Below are 23,867 nucleotides of genomic sequence, written 5' to 3'. Positions count from 1 at the left end.
TTCAGACAATATTAAATCAATGCTTTGGGTAGATAATTTACTGAGACTACATATAAAATTCCAAATCTGTGTCTGAGACACTATGCTAAATGATTGCTAGTCATGAAATAGGTTTTAGTATTTCCATTTTATAGAATAGGGAACTGATACTTAGGCAAATTGTGAGATCTGAGACAGGTTAAGATTTGCCTGATATGAAACTACTATCTGGAGGTACCACAGAAATTTGAACTTTGGCTTGCTGACTGCATGGCTATACCGTGATCTCTAGCCTCCATATACTTCCATTGTTGCCTTTTAATCTCAAATAATAAATCAGAGAGAACATTAAGAATGCTAATTCTCACCCTCCAAAACTTAGTTCCTATTACCACTTAACTATATTTCAATTTTTTCCTTTTCTTTCTGATATAATTTGATTAATGCTCTTCAGATACATGTCATTCTGCTTCAATTTCATCTTAAAGAGCTATTTCAAAACAGTGATTTCATGTGTAAATAAAAGCAAATAGGCCAGATGCTGTGGTTCACGCCTGTAATCTCAGCACTTTGGAAGGCAGGCAGATCACGAAGTCAAGAGTTTGAGACCACCTGACCGACATGGTAAAACCCATCTTTACTAAAATTACAAAAATCAGCTGGGTGTGGTGGCATGCACCTGTAATCCCAGCTACTCAGGAGGCTGAGGCAGGAGAATATTTTGAACTCGGGAGGCAGAGGTTGCAGTGAGCCAAGATCATGCCATTGCATTCCAGCCTTGGCAACAGAGTCCATCTCAAAAAAAAAAAAAAAAAGTAAAATGTTATTTTCTCGTAAAGATTATTGATTCTATCAAAATTATATAATATTCTCTTTGACTTATTTAGAACAAAATTCATAATTCAGAATCTAACTCTCATTTGAAAACAGCTCTGGTCTTTGGGACAATCATGCATATAAAGTTTGCTCACACCTAGATAAAAGTTCTGCCACTTTAATTTCAAATTCCACAATGTTCTTAGACTCTGTTCTTCCCATGTTAGCATCTTTGCCATTTGGATATGGCTATCTGTTAATTCACTTGCTTTCTTTTCAGGCTCCTTCCTAGTGCTCCAATAAATCACATTTTTTCTATCAAGTTTAATGTCCTTTCATAGTGGTGAACATGACTTGCAGAGTACACAAGGCACTAAAAGATTCTCAGCAAACAGAGTGTGGTCATTTTGATTCCAAATGTTTGCCCAGGCAATACTTTGCCATTTGGAACCAACCTGAAAGCCAGCAAAAGTATGATGGGCCATCTGCTCATTCTCTCTTTCTCATTCTCAAGAATTTTAAACAGTTATTTCCATTCATATGGTTTTTTCTTTCAAAGCAATTACCAATTGCTGTGCATATAATTTAATTTATCAACTTAAACTTTCCTCTAAAATAAAAATAGATAATTCAGGAGAAAGTGAAAATCTACCATGTGTCTTATCCAGGAGTATCACCAGTTTTTTTTCTCTCTCTCATGGGGAACAAAAGAACAGGGGCATCAAATGCCCCTCAGGGATAAAGCACACAATTTTAGTAAGTAATGTTTTGCTCTCCCTGCCCTGGCCAAGTTCCTATGCCATATTCCAATTATTCTTCTCCTTATTCTGAGTTTGAACCATGAGCTAATGATGGTTCAAACTCAGAATAAGGAGGAGAGTACTTGGAAAAACAGGAATGTTAAGTGTAAGAGAAAACTTTTGCTTGTTGTTGAGTGTCGGGGAGAGAACATATGCTCAACTTTATGACAAATATGTGCAGTAACACAAAAATCCATTTTCAATTTAAAGATCTGATAGCACAGGATATCTGGGTTCCATGCTGGGTGAAACCCAGGAAGATAGCAAACTTCATGGAAAAATCTTTCTGTCATCATGGGCAGCTACTACAGTGTGAAACTGTCACTTCTAATATTGCATAGTCAAACCAAGCCTGAATGGGAAGGAAGGGGCAACAGAGGACACTACACTCCAAGGCGTGTGTTCCTACAGGCTCAAATGTGTCTGAGTTAGCATTCCAAAGATTTTTCCCTCTATACCTACTGCCACCCAAATGGGTGCTGTGAAAGGTCTGAGAGGCCACTGGTCCTCAATGGATCTCATGTTTATGATGAAGAGATGCAGCCCAAGAGGGCAGGACTGCTAGGGTACTCTAAACCCTCTAAAGTCCTTTCCTTTCTAAATCTCTTCCACTGTGAATTTTAGAAGTTATTGGCCGTTATTATTAAGGACATGGGTATTCTCAATCCCCGATGTTCCAGAAACTGGCCCTGTCTTGAGGATCCCATTTTCCCCATATCCCTTTCAAATGATAACTCTTAGCCCACTGCATTCTCATATGCTGGGATTGAAGGAACGGTGGTGTCCTCTTATCTCCTCATTTTCACTTCCTTCCTATCTTCTTTCTCCATGAAAACAATCGACTTTGAATCTCAGGTCATCAGGCTATTCCAAACACCAGTCCTTCTTGTTACTGTTATTAACTGATACTTGGAGACCATTTTCTCTTAATTTTTGAGGATTTTTGATCCTAGCTCATTGTCACTCTTTTTTATACCACTTCTGCTTTTTGGTGATTTCAATTTCCTTCTAAGCGAATGTTACCCTTCTAATATCCTGGCTTCTAAGCCACCAACCTTTTCTCTTCCTGTGTTCCTCTCATCTTTGTTTCTCAGACATTTGCTTACATTTGCTCTCTTGTCTTACCCTAACCATATGCCCTCCATATTTTCCATTTCCAGCATCACATTCTGCTATGTTTCCAGCCCACTCCCTCCAGGACCTCCTCTCCAACCTCCCTTTGACTCCATCAGAATCTACACTTTCTCAGTGATGTCAATGTCACAATTTTCTTGGTCTGCCTTCATTTAAAACCTTTTTAAATCCAGCTTAAATAATTATAATCCCTCCCTTGCATGTATCCATGGATTTTTTTTGTCACTCTCTTGCTTCTTCATAGGCAAAAACACAGCCCTACATAAATCTAACTCTTTGTCTACTTCATGCCTACAACTGTGCAATTGAACACGACTGAAGAAAAGCATAAAACCATGATGGATGGCCCCACTTTAAATTCATGACCACAAATCTCAAGTGGGCTCTTAATGTTAACTGGAAAATATATTTCCATAACCATTTATCTCCCACTTTACCAGTGGAGTATTTCATATCTGTAGTTCTTTCCTTAAACCTTTGATACCTCTTTGAAGCCCCAAACTTTTTAGTCGATGATTTGGATCCTTCTCAGCAACATATTTTACTGATAAAACAAAAGCAACCAGAAAAAGAACTTCTGCAAACTCCAACCATATCTACTTGCTTGCCTGCACCTGTGCCTGTATATGCTACTTTCCCTCCTGGTACTGATATGGCTCCAATGACTGGAGAAACACCAGGGTTCTTAGTCTTGTGCTGATTTTGATAAAATGACATGGACATACATGGAGTGGTTTTAAGGAGCAGAGAGTTAAAAAGATAAGAAGGAAGGAAAAAAACTCCCCCATACAGAGACAGAGGAAGGGGAGCTCCGAGGCTGAGAGAGGAAACCCTAGGTGCCACAGAAAAGTGGTCGCTTATATGAGGAGGCTAGAGGAGGTGGCATCTGATTTGCACAGGGCTCAGAGTATTGGTTTGACCAAACGTGTCATTCACATAGCCTGCAAAAATGCTGGCTCTCCCACCCTAGCCTTTTAATACACAAATGCAGGACATCATGATGTTCTACACACATGGGGGATGAGTGGGGGCAGCCATGTTGCCAGTCACATGTTGGAGCAAGGGCAAGAAGAAGACGGAGGAATTACCATGTTGGGATGGACCCAGTTTCTAATGGCCAGGCATGGCCCATTCAAGAGCCAGGGCGCTACTGCTAGACAAGAAGTATTCTGGAGCTGCTTTAAAAGAAGCAAAACCTTTTCAAGGAACCCTTTTCCTTTCTATCTGCCTAAAATAATTTCTTGATGACTCCTACCATAGATACACTGTCCATGCTTCCAGCTGATGGGAGTGCCTCTACTTGTGCTCCAAGTGCCTCTGCTCTGCCTGAAGACATCATGGTAGCAATTATCCACTCGTTTTCCCAAACCATAATTTTTCTCTTCTCTATTAGGTCTTTCTCACCAACATAATAACTTGCTCTTTATTCTTCTACCTTAAAAAATTCTTTTTAGCTCTACTTTATTCTCTAGCCACTATTTATTTCTGCTTTTCCCTTTTCAGAAGCTTTCCTGGAACATGTTTTCTATACTTGCTGGCATTCATTTTCTTTCTTAATTCTTCCTTGATCCCATCGCATGCTTTCTCCACACCATTCCATTCACGTTGCTCTTGTCAGCCTCATCAATGACCTCAGATCCAGTGGTAAACCCTTGGTGCTCACCTTATTCTATCGACTAACAATATTTTACATGTTCTACATGTTCTATCTTGAAACACATCCTTCAGCTGACTTTCAAGACACCTCCCACCCCTGATGTTTTGCCTCACACATCATTTGCCACCACCTCTAAAGCTTCTTTTCGAGTTTCTCCTCATCTCTGTGACCTCCGAATGGTGAAATACCAAGGAGTTCATTTTGGATCTTTTATCCTGTTTATGTTCATTTTCATTCTTTGGGGCTTTGTATACTACTTAAGTACCCTTGATATGTTGACAATTCTAATCTCTCTCTCTCTCTCTCTCTCTCTGAGTTCTAATCATAGAAGCAACTACCCATGTCACATCTCTGTTAAATGTCTAATAGGTTTACCAAGTTTAACACGTCTGAATGTTAAGTTTCTAATCTTCCCGAGCCCAACCCCAAGCAAATATCCTTTATCTCATCTTTACCTCATTTCAATTAATACCCTCCTTTCAGAGGCTTTGGCCAGAAACCTTGAATTCTTCCTGGAGTCCTTTCTATTTCTCACATCCTATCCCAAGGTGATGCTAAACCTTTTCCACCTCTTTGCCTGAATATCCTTTACCCCAGAAAAACTCATGACTCTCTTCTTCACCTCTGTTGGATCTTTACTTAAATGCCACTCTAAGGCCCTCGTTGACTTGCTGGCATTCATTTTATAAATGTTATGAAATTTTAAATTCTATTTAAAATTTCAACCCCCTGTTCTCAACACTTACTATTCACTCTCCTACATTATTTTTCTCTGTAGCATATATCAGAATTTTAACAGATGTTATTTATATATATATATTTTTTTTCTTTTTTTTTGAGAGAAGGAAAGAAAAAAAATAAGTAAAGGAGAGGAAGAAAGAGGAAGAGAAAGAGGGAGAGTAAATGGAAATATTGCTTTATTTTGAAAAAAATTGAGTATTAATAATGGCCAATCAATGTTTCATTTAAACTTATGGGTAGGTGTGATGTCGTATTGACAAGAATGTATATTTTGTGTATTTGAAGTGGAGAGCTCTATGAATATTTATTAAGTTTACTTGTTCCGGATCTGAGTTCGAGTCCTTGATATCCTTATTAATTTTCTGTCTCATTGAATCTAAGTCTCCTATCTGGGTGTTAGGATCATTAGCTCTTGTTGTTGCATTGATCCTTTTACCACTATATCTTTGTTGCTTTAAAATCTACTTTCTCCGATACGAGAATTGCAACTCCTGCTTTTTATTTATTTATTATTTATTTTTGCTCTCCATTTGGTTGGTAAATCTTTCTCCATCCCTTTGTTTTGAGTCTGTGTATCCTTGCATGTGAAACAGGTCTGGATGTAACATGCCATTGGGTTTTGGCTGTGTCTTTTGATTGGGGGATTTAGTCAATTTAAATTTAAGGTTACTGCCATTTGATGTTGACTGGCTGTTTTATCCATTCGTTGGTGTAAATTCTTCTTTATGTTGGTGCTCTTTACTTTTTGGTGTATTTTTAGAAAGGCTAATACTGGTTGTTTCTTTCTGTGTGTAATGCTTCTTTCAGAAGCTCTTGTAAAGCAGGCCTGGTGGTAATAAAATCTCTGAGTTCTTGCTTGTTCATAAAAGATTTTATTTTTCCTTCAGTTGTGAAGCTTAGTTTGGCTGGATATGAAATTCTGGGCTGAAGGTTCTGTTCTTTGAGAATGTTGAATATTGGCCCCCACTCTCTTCTGGCTTGTAGAGTTTCTGCTGAGAGATCTGCTGTAAGTCTGATAAGCTTGCCTTTGTGGGTAACATGACCTTTCTCTCTGGCTGCCCTTAGTATTTTCTCCTTCGTTTCAACCCTGGTGAATCTAACGATTATGTGCCTTGGGGTTGCTCTTCTTGAGGAATATCTTTGTGGTGTTCTCTGTATTTCCTGGGGTTGCATTTTGACCTGCTTTGCTAGTTTAGGAAAATTTTCCTGAATAATATCCTGAAGGGTATTTTCCAGCTTGGATTCATTCTCTCTGTCGCATTCAGGTACGCCTATCAAACGTAAATTTGGTCTTTTCACATAGTCCCACATTTCTTGGAGACTTTGCTCATTCCTTTTTGTCCTTTTTTCTCTAATCTTTTCTTCACATTTTATTTCATTCAGTTGGACTTTGACCTCTGATATCCCTTCTTCTGCTTGAACAATTCCAGTGTTTAAACCTGTGCATACTTCTCAGAGTTCCCGTATTGTATTCTTTAGTTACATTAATTCACTCATACTCCGCTCTAAGTTGTCTATTCTCAATAGGATTTCATCAAACCTTTTTTCAAAGTTCCTAGTTTCTTTACGTTGGGCTACAACATGGTCTTTTAACTCACCGAAGTTTCTTATTATCCATTCCTTGAAGAGTGATTCTGTCATTGGGATGTGCTTGTTCTCCATCAAGCCTTGTTCCATTGTTGATGTGGAACTGTGATCATCTTTAGAGGGAGAGGCGTTCTGATTTTGAGTATTCTCAGCTTTTTTACGCTGGTTTCTTCCCGTCATTGTAAATTTATCCTCCTGTCTCTTTGAAATTACCAACTTTCAGACTAGGTCTCTTGAGTGGGCGTCCAGGTTGTTAGTTCCCAGGTCCAGAGCAGCGGCCTTAAAACTGATGGTGCTTTTCTGCCCAGGATTCTCCTGTTGGGCTTCCTTCCTGTGTCGGTAGTAGGCGACTCTGCCTTCCCGGGGCTCCAAACCTCGGTCAGAAGGGAAACTGGTCCTGTTTACTCTGCGCCGAGTGCTCTGGCGCCGAGGTGCCATCACAGCGGCTGCGCCGGGCTCTGGTGTCCTGCTGCGGACCCATGCAGGTCCTCCGAACCTGTTTACATTGCTCCGAGAGCTGCCGCGCCGACGTGCTGGTGGAACCGCTGCACCGACCACAAGAGTAGTGCTGGCCACCCGTGTGTTTCCTCCACTGGGGGATCTCCTGCTCTGTGAGCGACCAGAATTTGTCTGAAAGTGTGGCGTCCTCTAGTTCTCTGCGCCTTCCCTGAGAGCTGCAATCCCGGGATGTTAGCGATCGGCCATCTTGGATCATCTCGTTATTTATATTTTTATTGTCTGTTTGTCTCTCCCATCTCTCCACTGCCATACTGTACACTCTTTGAAGACAGGGCATTTTTTAAATTTGGTCACTGCTCTATCCCCAGTACCTAAAACAACACAACACATGGTAGGCACTCACTAGTAGTTATAGAATGTATTAGGAATACCTCTTTTGAGTAACTATTTTGAAGTTTGCATCCCCATCACCCACCCTGAATATCACAAGGTCTCTTGTCTGCTCCCTGAGTGACAGGATCCCTTTGCTTTCCTGCTGAGAGTGAAGCAGTTCCTGGAAGGGAAGCCCAGTAATGTACTCTTGCATGAAAGAAAGCCTATAGTTTTGATGTGTTAAGGCCTTGGATATGATGGTTTTCCAGCATGAAGGTGGTAGTGAATAATTCCGTTCCTTCCTGCAATGCAGCATTTTTGGAGGTAACAACATCTCATTTTCAGTCTGAATTATTCCCCTGACCTGTTCATTTATCACAGCATGCTCATTCTTTTGCATAGTATAGTCACAGGTTTTTGTTCTTCTCTGCACTGCCCTGCTCTGCCTCACCCACCCGCCTTTTCTAAAACCCAGCCTCAATCAGCCAGGGTCCCACTAGAACAGAACCCACTTTGAGGAGTTAAAACAAACAAAGAGAATTGTTTCCACAGCTATGTAGAATGCAGGGAGGGCACTGAGAAAGCATCCAGTACAGAGGGAGGCAAACCAGAAATAAGTGATGGTAGGAAGCTCCTACCCTAAGTCTGGAGGGACAATAGGGGAGTGTTGCTACCGGAGCAGTGGGGTGACAGTCATATGGTGAAAAATGGAGTCAGACCAGGTCATCACAGGTTTCTCTGGAGAACCAGAGGAGAAACAGCAGCTCCTGGGAATCACACCCTAGATGTAGAAGTGGGAATTTGTCCTTTATCCCCACCAACCTCCAATCTTCCATTAGTACTTTTCTTGGCCAAACCCAATCATAAGCTTGTGACTGTACACATAGCACAGGATCCTGGAAAACGCAGTCCGCAGGGGTCAGCTAGCCTTTTCCCTTCATGCTTCCCCACCCTTTGTGATACATAGCAGAGCAAAGGGAAACCCAAGAAACATGTCTGAAGACAAACAGGTCCATGAACAGGTACACAAGTTGGGATTTTGGTCATTTCTAGTGGTCAGAAGTTAATTGCCCTGTAAGATCTAAAGATGCTTGTAAGAATCCTCAGGATATGAAGTACAATCAAGCTTACTCTTAACAGCTTGAGGTAAGGTTAGGAGGTTTTACTGTGGGGTTGGGGCTGACAGAAACATAGGATAGGGCAGAAGGGAAGTGAGAGAAGGGCCTCCAGCTTTTTTCTTTATTTATTTTTTTTTTCGAGACGGAGTTTCACTCTTGTTACCCAGGCTGGAGTGCAATGGCGCGATCTCGGCTCACTGCAACCTCTGCCTCCTGGGTTCAAGCAATTCTCCTGCCTCAGCATCCTTAGTAGCTGGGACTACAGGCATGCACCGCCATGCCCAGCTAATTTTTTGTATTTTCAGTAGAGACGGGGTTTCTCCATGTTGACCAGGATGGTCTCAATCTCTTGACCTCGTGATCCACCCACCTCGGCCTCCCAAAGTGCTGGGATTACAGGCGTGAGCCACTGCACCCGGCTCCAGGCCTCCAGCTTTGAGGCTGTTTCAGTTCCCACAAAGCGTCATCCCTCTCTCACTGAGGGGCCCAGTAGGTGGGAGGTCGGGTCTGGAACTTGGGTGCCAACACCCAGTTTCCCACCCACTTTCAGTGTTCACAGTTGTTGGCAGACTTCCTTCCCTTTAGTGGGTCTCTAATTTTCAAGAATCCAGAAATTCTCCAAAGGGCTGTTATATTAAGCATAGTTCTAAAGGATCACATTGTGAAAGTTATAATTGCCTACAGTAGGTCCCAAACAGAAAAGTAAATATGGGACTGTCTTCTACAAGAAGTTAAATGATGGGTAGAACTGTAAACTGAGCAGAATCCCATGATTTTCCAGCTGGAACTGTTCATATATTTTCAACTACCTGCAAAAATAGCATGTAGGCCCATTACATCCCCCCTGATAACAGATTATTTCACAGCTACTTTTCATTTAGTTAAATCTCAGTATTGACAGCTGGGTACAGCCAGGAGAGGAACACAAGCTTTAGGGGAATCCTAAAGAAGGTGGTCATGACCTACTTGTTCACTGTCATTTTACCAGCCCAAGGCAAGTCCAAACTGGGGAAGATAAAAAGCTTTAAATAGCATTAAGTCAAAGATATTAAAAGTGTGAATGTTTCACTGGATTGGAATTTTAATATCTGAGAGAAACTAGAGACGCAATGGTATTATCCAGTGTAAAAGATAAGTCAAGAGATCGAGGTTAATAGAAAATTGTTTTCTGCTTTTATACACCAAATCTAACTCATTCAAAGTTAGGTTTTCAGAGAACAAATAACCTTGTTGATTATGATTACTGCTGTGAACAAGCTGAGATCAGAAGAGGTCTCGTTCAGACAATTGTCCTTGAACCTGAGACCTGAGTGATGAGAACAAACAAAACAGAGACTTAGAAAAACCATTCTCAGCCAGATGTGGTGGCTCATGCATGTAATTCCAGAACTTTGGGAGGCCGAGGCAGGTGGGTCACCTGAGGTCAGTAGTTCGAGACCAGCGTGGCCAACATGGCAAAACCTTGTCTCTACTAAAATTACCAAAATTAGCTTGGCATGGTGGCATACACCTGTGATCCCAGCTACTCAAGAAGCTGAGGCAGGAGAACTACTTGAACCCAGGAGGCAGGGCTTGCAGTGAGCTGAGATCACACCACTGCACTTCAGCATGGGTGACAGAGTGATATTCCATCTCAAAAAAAAAAAAAAAAAGAATATAAGAGTATTCTTATCTCATCAGTGGAAATAACATAAATGAAGATCGCCAGGCAGAAGCTTCTGGTGATATAGGAATGGACCAAAGCACCAGAAGCATCAGATGCATTGTATATCAGAGGGAGAGGTCACTAGAGAGCACATTGGAGTCAGGGGTCTGATGCCACAGTGGCTCTGAGATCTTGGTCTTGGTTTTTAAATTAGTTGTAAAGGCAGTAAGAAGACATTAAATAATTTGGAGCCACCATATTTGTGTTTAAAAAATAGTAATTCTGGCTTTTCTGAGGTCAATGTATTGCTGGTGAGTAAGGTAGACATATGTGCCTATGTTGAAAGCATTTTACTAGTTGAAATAAGACGTGGTAGTTGCTTGGTCAAGTGATAGCAGCAGGAGGAAGATAGGGGCAGGTTCCCAGTGAAATCCTACCTTCAAGTTGAGACAGTTTAAAGCCTGAAAGCCAAGCTACAAGTCAAATCCATGGACTGGAGTGAGAACCTCTCTTCCCATTTGGTGGCTTTCCTCTGATCCTCACTTTTCACCTACTTTATATATCCCTACCCTTCTTTAATTGGTTTTCTACACTGTCATGCCCACCTTTGAGTGGTGCCTTTTTAAAAAACATTTTTGCATACTCACAAACCAATCAGCACATACTTCCCATTCTGAGTTCATGAAAACACTGGACCAGCCCTTCCAGTTGGGAGGGAGACCACCCAACTTTGGGTAGGGGACCACCCTTGCATCCCTTCTCCACTGAGAGCTGTCCCATCAGTCAATAAAATTCTTCTCTGACCTCCTCACCCTTTGATTGTCAACATAACCTAATTCTTCTTGGATGCAGGACAAGAACTTGGGAACCGCCAAACATGGGTACGAGCTGTAACACAAGCAGACGGGGGCATGCCCAGCCCAACTGCAGGCTAAGCCCAGAACCTGTGGTGAGTCTGGGATCCAAGCCAGTGTGCAAGTCAGGTACAGCCCAGCAGGCCAAGTGGATGGGGTACCTCCTGCAGCAGGCCCAGGACTGAGCAAGGCCCAGGCAGGAACGTCGTTGGCTGCACAGGTCCCTGGCTGGGAAAGTGACTGCATCACTAGGTTATTGGGAGAAGAGATAGAGAGATAGTGGATATCAGGGAAAAGTCGGTAGGTAGAACTTTGACCACATAGTGTGGGCTTAATTAAGAAACTATAGTGGATATTATTGGTGCCCTGTTCTTGCCTTCTCTCTTAGCAGATTTGCCCATTTCTAAGCTGCTGTGAGTATTGCATGCTAGTTGCTCACAGCTGCCACCTACTCTGGAGCTTTTCCCCAGTAAAATAGTAGCTGCAGTATTGGGGAAGTTAGGTCCTACACCTCACACTCCTGAGGAAGCTGGAAACCTGACATGTGGTAACAAAAGGCCAGTCTCCTTGCCTCAAGGTGGGAGCAGCTGAGTGAACAATTTGCATTCCAGAACTTCCCTAAGGGATCATGTTGAAGCTAGACTCACTTATATCTTTTGCTCAGGCTTCTCCTGTTTTTCTAACACCCCTTCTGAGAGCACTAATTAAATAAGTCACTTGACTATCACTAAATCAATTTCAATATCATAAATTACTTGAGAATTCTTGTCTGAACCTCTGCTTTTAGGGATCCCAACATTAAAGAGAATTTAATTTTGAGCAGGTTACTTTTGACATGACTACAAAATATCCAAGTAGTGACATTAAATAGGTATATTGATATAGGACTCAACCTTAGAGAGATAGAGTATTCAGCATGTGAATACTATTCACAGTAGTAGCATGTGAATAGTAAAAACAGCCAAAGGAATGGATGGAATTTCCAAGGAGGTATGCAACTAGATAAGAGGGCTTAGGGCTGAGTCATGAGATCTCTGACATTTAGCGGTAGGAGCTAAGGATTGCAGTATAGTGTCTTGGAACCTAAAGAAACTCTACATCTAGATTTTGAGGTTGTAATAGGGCTATATCAAATGAAATGATATTAATTATTAGGCTTCCTAGTGATCACTGTCTTCCTTAATATGCAATATGCAGAAAATTCAAGAAATGTGATATTCTGTTAAAGAATCTTTTAGTCATGGATACCTACAAACTGATACTTTCAGAGTCTTTATAATTCTAGGTAAGGTTATTTTATGTTAACTGCACAATTAACTCATGTCATCAATGGAGGTTTTTTCATTTGAATTAAGTCCCCAGTCCCTATAAAATGAGAATTTTCCTCATTTGCTGAAGTCTTCCAATTACTTTCTAAGTTGAATTAGTAGTGCACTAAACTTTTATTTCCAGAGAAATGAGTTCAAGTAGAGGTCATCCATGCAAATGAGTTGATCTCAAACCAGCATATAAGGGTGTCAGAAAGTTCTATCCATATTGGTTTATTTTGTAAAGGCAAAGGAAATATTAAAATATGAATTTGATGTATTGATTTAAAGTAAGATTTGAAAATAAGTGTACTTTTGTCTAAATCCCAGCACCCATCCAGTTACTTATCAGGGAGCAAAGATCATGACAGGCCTCATCATCCCAAAATGATGCAGATACAAGCCAAAGGAGTGAGGCGAGTATCAGAGGTCCCCTGAGGAGTTAGAGATGCTATAGACAGTGAGCCTATAAATTACCAAAATTTGTACTAAGATAGGAGGTTCTTACTACAACAACATTCTGAATTCTTGTTTAATTTCTGCAATATTTTAAGTTAGAGGATATCTCTTTCAGCTTAATAGTGGTGCAAATGTTTTTTTAAAAAACTAAGCAACTGAAAGAAATTATCTCGCAAAAGTTGGCTCGTGGTAGTTTCACAATATACTAGTGTGGTGAACTCAATGGCGCTCCTCAAAACGATATATTCATGTCTTAATCTCCAGAACCTGTAAATGTGCCCTTATTTGGAAAAAGAAGCTTTGAGGATGTCATTAAGTAAAGAATTTCAAGATGACATCAGGCTGAGTTACCTGGATGTGCCTTAAATCCAATGACCAGTGTCCTTAGACAAAACAGGAGAAGACAAACAGAAGAAAGCCATGTGAAGACAAAGACCGAGATTAGAGTTCTGCAGCCACAAGCTGAGGAGTGTATCGAGCGACCAGAAGCTGGACGAAGCAAGAAAAGGCTCTAGTGGGTCTTCAGAGGGAGTATGACCTGCCAACATCTTAATCTCAGACCTCTGGCCTCCAGAGCTACGAGAAAAAAATTTTTGTTACCGTAAGCCACCAAGTTTGTGGTGATTTGTCACAGCAGTCACAGAAAACAAATACAACTAACAGTATTTCAACCGTATGATAACTATAACACAAATCATAGTAAAACATGGAACACATACTCTGTGAAAGAGGTTACTGAACACCTACTCACATTCTACCAGCACTCCATGCTCAGAACTAGAGGTTCTCTTTTCAGCTCAAGCTTGTAAAACACTAGGCAAGATTATCCCCATTTTACAGCTCATGAAACTGGGTCTCAAAAAGGTTAAAATATTTTCTAGGAGGCCACTGCAAATAAGTGTAACGCAATGGGGATTTGTGTCCAAGTCGTCTAACCTCAAAACCTTTGCTCTTTCTAATACCCCATTCACTTTCTTCCACCTGGGGCTCATTTATTTTAGGCCATTTTTAAATTACAGTAAACTGGTCTTGCAGCCAGAATAGTCTAATACAAGTATTGGCTGCCAGACAGAGATTTAGTGTCATTAAACTCACTATAGTCATCTTTCTGCATGAAAACATTTTTTCTGACATCTTCATTCTCTTTGTAGAAAAAGGTTACAAGTTAACTATTGCTGAGTCAGACTTGCATCTTCCTTTGCTTAACATTGTCAGAAAGAGTTTTAGAAAACTGAAAACAATTAATGAGACTGACAAGTCAACCATAAGTAGTCATCAAAAAAATAGGTAAAAGTTATATTTGTTTGGTGTGGATTCCTAGTGTAACCTGTTAGACTAAGTTTGGCAAAGTCTAACCTAAACCCTCAGCACATTTTGGGAAGGATTGAAAAAGTTTCCCCTTTTATCATCGTCAGAAGAAGGTCATTCCTTGAAGATGAACCATAAAAATACCCTCCTCAAATGATAACTTTAAGAAAAATAAGATAGTGTTTGTAACCAACCCTCAAAAGCCCTTCCTAAATTGTTAATGCACTCCTGGTTTTCCTCAAACAAAGTGAGCAAACTGCTGAGACGGTGAACATTTGTTATTGTCGTAGCAGAAGGTAAACTATTTTCATAAATATGCAAATATCTCCTACTGGGCTTCTATAATACTTCCAGCAGCTCTGCTGCAGCGTATGTCTATTTCAAATCTGATGATATTAAAAAGGAGGAGAAAGTGCAGAGCACGCAGCGTGGAATTCTTTCTGCCCAGGGAAGCTGGCAATTAGAGCTGGGATAGGCAAGCAGGCCTGGGATAATGGACAGTACCAAGATAACCTGCTTAATTTGATCTTCCTCTGAGCCTGAGATGTTGCAAAATAAGGAGCTTTGTTTAAAAAACAGTGAAACAATAAAAATCTTTTTATTTCACTGCTGATGTACTGAGAGGTTTGCAGTCTGTAGAAGAGCAGCACTATGGAGATCCAAGACAAGAGGCTCTTATCATTACTGAATTGTATTTGCCTATTTATTTATTTTTATTTTTTTGCTGTATTGGGGCCTTTCTCTTTACCATTCTGTGAGCTTATGGAAGTCAGAAATCTTTGAAGGGTATTCCTTCAGGATGTCCACATGCCCAGCCACACTGTGGAAACAGTAAGGAGAAGGCTCTACTAAGTGTCCTAAGTGTAGGTTAAATGAAAGAATGAATGAGAGAATAAAGGAAGGATACAGATATAATGGCAACAGTAATTTTATCATTATATTACAAATTACTGGAGTTAAGTCTGGGATTCAGTCCTGGGGTTCAGTCCTGGCTCCACCATTCACCACCTACACAAACCTTGGACAAGCGACAAACTCTGTGCCTCAACTTCCTCACCTATGAAAATGTCTGTAACTCACCTGGCACTGGGCCTGGCTTATGTCAAACATTGAATTCATCGAAGCTGCTACTCATTTCTCAAGATGGTGAGCTGACTGACCTTGGAAGAGTACCCCTAGCAAGAAATTTATTTTTTTGGTTGAAAAGAAAGTTTTGAGCACCTCTGCTGTGACAGCTGCTGCATTCTGGCTCTTGAGAGACACAGAAGGACCCCACTCTACCTAGTAGAGAGGTGTGGCCCAAAATAGATAATAATAAACATAAAATGTATTATCTATTCTACAAACTATTCTTAGTATTAAATAATGTGATAAATATAACAAAATCATGCGTAAGAATCAATGGTAACACAAAAAAAGAATATCAAGGAAGACAGGAATAGTTTTATAAGGAAATGGATGGTTGCAGTTACAACACAATAATAGGAATTTTTGGAAGTAGTCTGAGTTAAGGTTGTGGAGCATTCAGGAATTATAACTATGACTAACCATTGCAAAGATGCAGAAGCAGTTCCCAGTGTTCCTAGGATGGCTGAAAAATCAGCTTGCCCCCAAATCTTTCCCCTGCAGATGATTTATCTTCTGTTGAACACAGTTTTCTCCACTGAAAATCTTCCTAGGAAGTTAGAACACCAAATCTCTGAGGCTCAGAGTATACAGGTATAATAGACACACTTCTCTTTGGAATGAACTGAGCTTCCCCAGGGAATGGTAGCTGAGCATGCAGCAAGGAGAGTGTCAGTTTCCATAACACATGCAGTTTTTCATACATTTTCCATGAAGTAGCCCTACTAAATTCCCCATGTTTGAGGGGAATATATTAATGACTAGCTTCCTACACCATTTCTAGACATTGAAGCTTCTGATCCTGAGCTCCTCAATGAGTTGCTGCCTCTTCCCTACCTATATCCATTTGGATTTGGAGGATGGCTGGGACAGGCCCCGAGATTTCCCAAGGCAGATCTCTATTGCTATGCATTCCCCAACCCCACTTCCCCCTTCTGATTCTGCAAATATTCAAAAGGCCCCTTTTTACATAGAGAGTGGGAACCTCTCACCCTAAAATCAAACTTCGGGAATTACAGAAAATTTGAGTAGAAATGGTGGAGTAGAAAAATTGAGTAGAAAATGTCTTCTTGTGATGAGGATTCAAAAATTGGAAAAACATTGATCTAGAGCAGTGTTTCTCAAACTTCAGCAGGCATTAGAGTCAACTGAAGAACTTATTAGAACACAGATTGCTAGTCCAGAGATTCTGACTCAGTAGGTCTTGGATGAGGGTTTGAGAGTTTGCATTTCTAGCAAGTTCCAAATGATGCTGATGCTGCTGGTCTGGTGATCGGACTTCGAGAATCAATGATCTAGCAGATTACGGTAAAGGAAACAAAACTGGCTGGCGAGGAGGAGATTCCAGATTCTTAGCTTAAAGATGTCACTAATTAGTGGTAAAAATTCTACTCTCTCACTCTTGGCTTCAAGCTTTACAATTGTAAAACTGGTGAGATTGGGAGCCATATTTTTCCAGATGCTTATGACAGAAAACGGATTCCTATTTGCTTAAAAACAAAATGAAGCTGATTGGGTCATGAACTGGAAAAGTCCATGTGTAGACGTTTGACTTCATGTGTGCCTGGACTCAGTTCTCAAACAATGTCACTGGACTTGTTTACCCTTTCGATCCCTCAGCTGGACTTCATTCTCAGGCAAGTTCTCATCTTGCCTGAGAGTGGTGCTGAGAGGACCAGTAAGAGAATGTATCCTACCAGCTCAGCAGCTACAGAGAGGATCTCTCTCTCTCTCTCTCTCTCTCTCTCAGTAGCTCTAGACAAAAGTATCGGGGCTTGTGATCTTGGAATGGGTGTTGTGAAGCAATCTGGGACCTATTGCCCAGGGGCATGTGCCAACTCATGAAACTAAAGGGTTGGATAAATACAGCTTAGGTCACATGAACCAAATGTGGGGGAGAGCTAATTCCACAGTAGCACCAAGATGTTGCTATCAGAAGAAAGAGGAATGGAGAGGCTATGCAGAAGATTGTAACTTGGGGATGGATAAATCAGATCAATTAGCTTTCAACTTTTTTTTTAATCTGTGGAATATCAGCCACAAAGATGACTTTAAAAGGGTTCATTCTTTGAAAGTCATTGTAAGTTTTTTTCTCCTCTTTTGTGATATAAAATTATGTTGACTACTTTACTTTATTTTATTGACTATTTTAATTTTATTTACTTACTTTATTTTATTGACTATTGACTAATTTGTTTACTTTATTGATTATTTACTTTATTTATGCTTTTGAAATACGACCCCCTACCTGGAGATGTGATTCCCTGGATGGGATCAGGGCAGATACTGTTGCCAGTGAGGGAGCGGGGATTTTGGAGCTTGTCAGACCTGAGTTTAAATCCCAGCAACACCACTGACTGTGTAACCCTGTGCAAATAGCCTTGTCCTTTCAGTTTCTGTAGAATGGGATATCAATACCTATCTTCCGGGGTGGTGGTCAGAAACAAATTAGGTGATGTCTGTAAAGCACATGTCTCAGTACAAAGACTCAACAGATGAAAACTACTTTTGTTATTATTGCTAAACTGAATGAGGTCCATCTGTGAAAATAGTCTTGATTCCAGCTAGAAGTTGAGGATTATTTCAGTCTATGGACACCCAGACACCCGGACACCCAGACACCCAGAGCCAACTGGAATAAAGTCAGCAATTTGGCAGACTTGGGTTTATTTTCTTCTCCTCCCAACTCACAGTGAGTACTGATATCTTTTTAATAAGAAACCTGGAGCATTTCTGGGAGTTTACAAAACAAGGTACAAAGTAGCCTGGGTGAGACGAACATAAAAAATAGAGGGAACACAAAGGGAACCTGGAAGCAGTGGGAAACTTCATTTTCTTTAATTAGCATATTTAAGTGAAGCTTAGAAGCTGCTCCTTCCCTGAAACATTGCATTTTATTAAAAGCTGTTTAGAGCTCATAACCATTCTGCTGATTTTCTCAAAACACGTTCTCCTTATAGGCCGGTGCTAAACTGTGCATATGAAATGAGCTCAGCTTAATGTTGTGTTAAAAGAATTTGGTCTCCAGAGCTGTCTCTCTTCTTAATAATATGTAATCATACTCCATCTATTTAGTTTTCATTTAACTTGCCCCATGCAGGCAATGAATCCAGTTTAATTAAATGTGCCTTTAAATAGTCGAACGGCAGTCATTTGCACCTAGCAAGCCTCCCTTTCATCCTATTAAGACCCCCTCAAGACATAAAAACCCAATAAAGAGGCCTTGTAAGATGTGTGTCTGATAATGTGAGGGAAGTCTGACATTTGCTCCATAATTTAGTGAAACCTGCAGCAGCTTTTGGGCACATTGTCACAGTTGAATGGAGCCAGTGTGGGGCCTCTTGGGTTCTGGAGAGCTGTATCTGGATGAATCCTCACAAATAGCACATTTGGAGATGAGCTAGTGATCCTCTGGGTTGGAGCCAGCAGCAAAGGAAGTGAGGCCACTGAGACGGCAGACAGATGCCCAGGGAAGCTCTCAGAGGGTCTTTAAAAAGGGCCTGGCCTATGCCTCTTGTTATATTCTCTGGGGACAATGCATGGATGGGCTGCAGCTTTCCCTATTATAAGATGTGGAAAGAGGGAAGGGAAACTCATCCTGAAAACTGGGAGCAAAAAATTAGGCAGTATTTTGCAGTCAAGAGATGTAACAGTAGAATACATAATTGTTGCAGTGACTATCCTAATCTCTGAGTCCTCCAGTTAAGGACTGGACTCAGTTCAACCTATTGGTTCATGATTCATGCAGGTAACACATTATTTCTTCAGCAATTGCCAAGTGCTAGCCCCTGTTACAGACCAGAGACACAACAAGCAGATGACAAGCAGATAAATAGATGGTGTTAGGTGGTGAGAAGAAAGATAATACATCAGGTTTAAGGATATAGAGGTTAATGGAGTGGGCAGTTGTAGAAGTGGGGTGGACATATTGCCAGTGGAGACCTCATTTGTTACGTACTATTTGGTACATAACTCTTGTGGGTTATGTGCTCAGGGTTAAGTTCTAGGGGCTTTTACCTTGTATGTCAGAGACTGTCTACAATGTGTAACTCCATTGGTTGACTTAGTTGATAGTGTTGATTGTTTGGGGCCCCCTTTATTTAGGTCCTTCCTCAAGCATGCAAAAGAGGACTTTTTCCAGTTGTTCTCTCATGGATTTTTAAATGCCATGTTATATTGTTCTCTATGAGTTCTAATGTATGTAAGCCCTGCCTGCCTAGTGAAAAAAATAAGCTCTTTCATGTTGAGAACTCAACCTTTTAGTTGTCTATTTCCCACCCAGCAAGAATGCCTCTATAATACAGGGTAACACAAACTTCAAACTGTAATATGAGTTTAGAATTTATATTTTGGTACTTTAAGTTTTGAAAAATTGGCCTATGTATCATCTCAATAACCTGTATGGTGAACAGAATCTGCAATGTCCAGCTATGTGGTCTTGGGCAAATTCATTCATTAATTTATTCGTTCATTTAACAAATATGATTTCAATTCCATGATTAATTTCCTTGGAATTCAGTTTTCTCATTTAAAATTTAGGGACATTAATCCTCATTTTGCATAATTTGAAAATGATACAGTAAATAGGTTAAATAACTACCACAATGTACATAGCAGTTGCTCAATAAATAAGAGTTATTTATGATTTCAAACATGTTTAGGGTGATGAGTGGGAGCAGGAGATGTGAGATGTCATGCAAAAGAAACAGCTAGAGGCCAGATAATGATGGAATTAAAAACCTAATTGCAGTGAGGGTCATTTGAAGTGTTTTAAGCAAGAATGTAGCATGATCATATGATCATACTGGTGACTTCATAGAGAACAGATTAAAAGAAGACAAAAGTAGTAGCAGAAACACCATTTAGATGGGTATTGCAGTGATCCAGGCAGGAAATGATGGTGGTTTGGGTGTGATGAAGAAGATGAAGAGAGGGCAGCACACACAAGATACAGTTCAACAGTGGAATGGACAGGACTTGCTAGTGAGTTGAATATGGAAAGTAAGGAAAAGGGAAGAGACTCCCAACTTTCCAAGTTAAGCAATCAAATGTATTCTGAGGGAAGTAACACTCAAGGACAAGTAGGTATGGCACTTAGTTACCACACATCACACCTAGATTCCTAATGACAGCATCGGCCTAAAGCTCAGAAGATAATGCTGGGCCAGAAAATAAGTTTCCTGACTTTAACATCCCATGGTATTTAAAGGCATGGGAGACCATGAGATTACCTGGAGAGAAACTGAAGTGTGAGAAGAGAGGAGGACTCTGGTGAGATCTCTGAAGAACTGCACAGCTTCAGGGCTGCATAAAGGAGGAGGAAATGAGGAGACTAAGGGGTGGCCTATGGCCACCGTTCACAGAAGCTGGGAAGAGAGAATGATTCAATAGGGGGGTAGTTTTTATTCTGTCAAAGCCATCTGAGAGGTAAAGTTGGTTGAAGGTTTAGCAAAACAGAGATCACTGAATACCCTGATAAGAGAAAATTCAGAAGACAAGAGGAAAAACGAATTTGAAATAAATATGAGAATAAAGGAGAAATAACAAAGTAGAACTATTTTTTGAAAAAGAGTTATTGAGACCTACTACATTCCAGGCACTGCTACCAATGCTGGAACTGAGCAGTTACTTCTGTTATAGAGGGAAGACAGACAATATACATACACAAAAATACACAATATGTGAGCTAGAAAGAATAATGTGTAACATTAAGCAAGACTTAAAGGGACTTAAAGGATTGCTAAGTGGATATGGTTGTTATCTTATCTAGGGAGGTCAGAGAAGTCCTCTCTTGTGAGGAGGAGTTGGAGCACGGACCTATAGATAATGAGAGAGAGAGAGAGAGAAAGAGAGCATGCACCACGAAAATAGCAGTGAATACTACATTCCAGGCAGAAGAAGCAGTACATATTAAAAATCTGAAGCAGCTGCATGAATAGCATTGATAAGAAACAGCAATGAACACTCAGCGTAGCTTGAGTGTAATGCATGAAGTAAAAAGAAGTAGTAGGTGAAGTCAGGATAGTGAAGGGGTGGTAGGGTAGATCATGTCAGGATTTGGAAATCTTTTTCCAAATACAGTCTTTTCCTCTGAGATGCAAGGTAATTGGGAGGTTTTTATCAGAAGCTGCTGCAGGGTGGACAGGGCAACAGGGAGAGCCACTGGTGGCTATTGTTGTGGTCCGGGTAAGAGATCAGCTGGGCGCGGTGGCTCAAGCCTGTAATCCCAGCACTTTGGGAGGCCGAGGCAGGTGGATCACAAGGTCGAGAGATCGAGACCCAACCCGGTCAACATGGTGAAACCCCATCTCTACTAAAAATACAAAAAATTAGCTGGGCATGGTGGCACGTGCCTGTAATCCCCGCTACTCAGGAGGCTGAGGCAGGAGAATTGCCTGAATCCAGGAGGCAGAGGTTGCAGTGAGCCGAGATCGCGCCATTGCACTCCAGCCTGGGTAATAAGAGCAAAACTCCGTCTCAAAAAAAAAAAGAGAGATAATAGAAACTTGAACCATGGTAGTGGCCAAATGGTTAAAAAGAAAAACATTCTGGAACTATTTTAAAGCTAAAGCTGATATAATTTACTAATAAATTGGGTGTTAAGAATGAGTGATGGAAAAACATCAAGGATGACTACATAAATGATTTACAAATTTGACTGTGAAGAAGGGTTCAGACAATGGCTGGAAGGGACAGAGAACTAGGTGAGCGGTTTAAGAATGTGTTTGCTTGATAATGAGAGGAATCCTGTATTAGCTAGGACTGCTGTAACATAATACAGTAATACCCCAGACAGGGTAGTTTAAGAACAGAAATTTATTTTCTAACAGTTCTGGAGGCTGCAAGTTCAAGATCAAGATGACAACAGGGTGGGTTTCATCTGAGGCCCCTCTCCCTGGCATCCAGATGGCTGTCCTCTTGCTGCCTTTTCACATGGTCGTCCGTCTGTGCGTGCACATCCTGGCGTGTCTGTGTGCTGAATCTCCTTTTCTTCTAAAAGCACCAGTCCTATTGGAATAAGGCACACCCAAATGCTCTCATTTTAATTTACCTCTTTAAAGGCCCTATATCCAAATGTAGTCACATTCTGACTTACTCTGGGTTAGAGCTTGAGCACATGAATTTGGGGAAAAACACTGTAAAATGTGTAGCCTTGTTATTTTGGCTTAGTAGCCGTAGAAGAAGATGAGGAACGACATGTAAGTGAACTGCTCTCCCTCTTTTCAGACCGAAATATCTAAGATCAGGATTTGTAATGACCCACGTGGCAGCTGAGGGAGAGGGTGCCTTGCAGCAAGGCTTTTGGATTGTTCTTGGGCTTAAAGGGTGAGTTACATAAAGAGAAGTTTTTGGAAACATTTGCAGGATTGGTATGGAAGCCACATGTCCTTTTTTGGAATTAGGTTCTAGAAATGGAAACCTACAGATTTTGAACTCGTCACCTGTACCACACACATTTTTCTAAACCTAGTTTCAGATTGAGAAAGAGAGACAGAAAAAGAGATTGGAAAATAAAAATAACAAAAAGTGAATGAAACTGCAATTTTGACCTAAGGACCTTAAGCAGAACAGCTGGTTACTCAGATACTCCTTATTTATATAATGAAAATGAAATGAGAGCAAGCAGACGGTAAGTAGACAGTTATTATTATGACAATTATCACAGCTGTCATTCCCTCACGGATGCCTCATTAAGATGAGTTTTAGCAGATCACAATCTAATATACTACTATATTGAAGAAACTTTTGTTGTTGTTGTTTACTGAAAGGATATATTTCACCACCCATCATATCGCTGTCACTTCATGTGAAACAGCATAGAGCCAATTCTGTAAAATGAAGACACTTTTTTTAGAAAGTGGAAATAAATCAATAAAAGGTTAAAAGATTACTGATGAAATCATAGGATGGATTACTAAGAGTGTAATATTCAGATTATGTTCCTGAGCTGGGCATTTTAAAAAATGTTGTTTTTACCTGTATTCATTTTTCTAGGGTGTCAGTTCTGGCTTTAATCTGTTAAGATTCAAATCCTCACTTGAACACTTACCATGTGACTCTGACAAGTTATTAACCTAAATTCCAATTACCTGACCTGTAAAAGAGAAACAATGAGAACACTGATCCTAGAGAGCCACCATGGTGATTCCATGACTGATGTGGGTTAAGCGCTAGGTATGGCGTTTGGTACAGAGTAGTGCTAGATAAATAGTTTTAGATAACTACCAGTGAAGCAGAGCAAAAGGGAATCTGAGTCATTGAGGTAATGTGTGAGTAGGATGCAAGCCACGACAGAGGTTACAGGGCCATATGTGCATACAAATGGCAATGCTGAAGTAGGGACTCTGTGATATATGCCTCATTCTTACTCAGGACAGTGATGAAAATGGGAGAGCCTTATTCAAAGAGCTGGACAACAGTGCCATTACAGAGGAAAGCATTTACCTCTTTTCCATATGTATCCTTTGTTCAATCACATGCTTCAAGGTTGCATATTCAGAACATA

At 40.6% G+C, this 23,867-nt stretch overlaps 1 protein-coding gene across 7 annotated transcripts in view; it reads right to left on the bottom strand.

Moving 5' to 3' along the window:
* The window catches only part of LOC144576666 (uncharacterized), a 489,614-nt gene that overhangs the window by 17,883 nt on the left and 447,864 nt on the right, over nt 1-23,867 (bottom strand). Inside the window, exons 12-13 of one of the 7 annotated variants that reach the window (XM_078327891.1) lie at nt 13,280-13,504; nt 6,496-7,544 (exon numbers count right to left, since the gene is read on the bottom strand). The exons of 5 other annotated variants lie outside the window; for them this stretch is intronic. In XM_078327891.1, the coding sequence (XP_078184017.1) occupies nt 7,094-7,510 (417 nt within the window). In that variant the 5' untranslated portion in view covers nt 7,511-7,544; nt 13,280-13,504 and the 3' untranslated portion in view covers nt 6,496-7,093. Of the gene's footprint in view, nt 1-6,495; nt 7,545-13,279; nt 13,505-23,867 lie in introns of those variants that run through there. One more of the 7 variants, XM_078327892.1, reaches the window with a different exon arrangement.

This window comes from Callithrix jacchus, chromosome 6, assembly GCF_049354715.1.
Source record: "Callithrix jacchus isolate 240 chromosome 6, calJac240_pri, whole genome shotgun sequence".
In the NCBI taxonomy this organism is placed as follows: Eukaryota; Metazoa; Chordata; class Mammalia; order Primates; family Cebidae; genus Callithrix; species Callithrix jacchus.
This window is presented reverse-complemented; position numbering and strand designations above follow the sequence as displayed.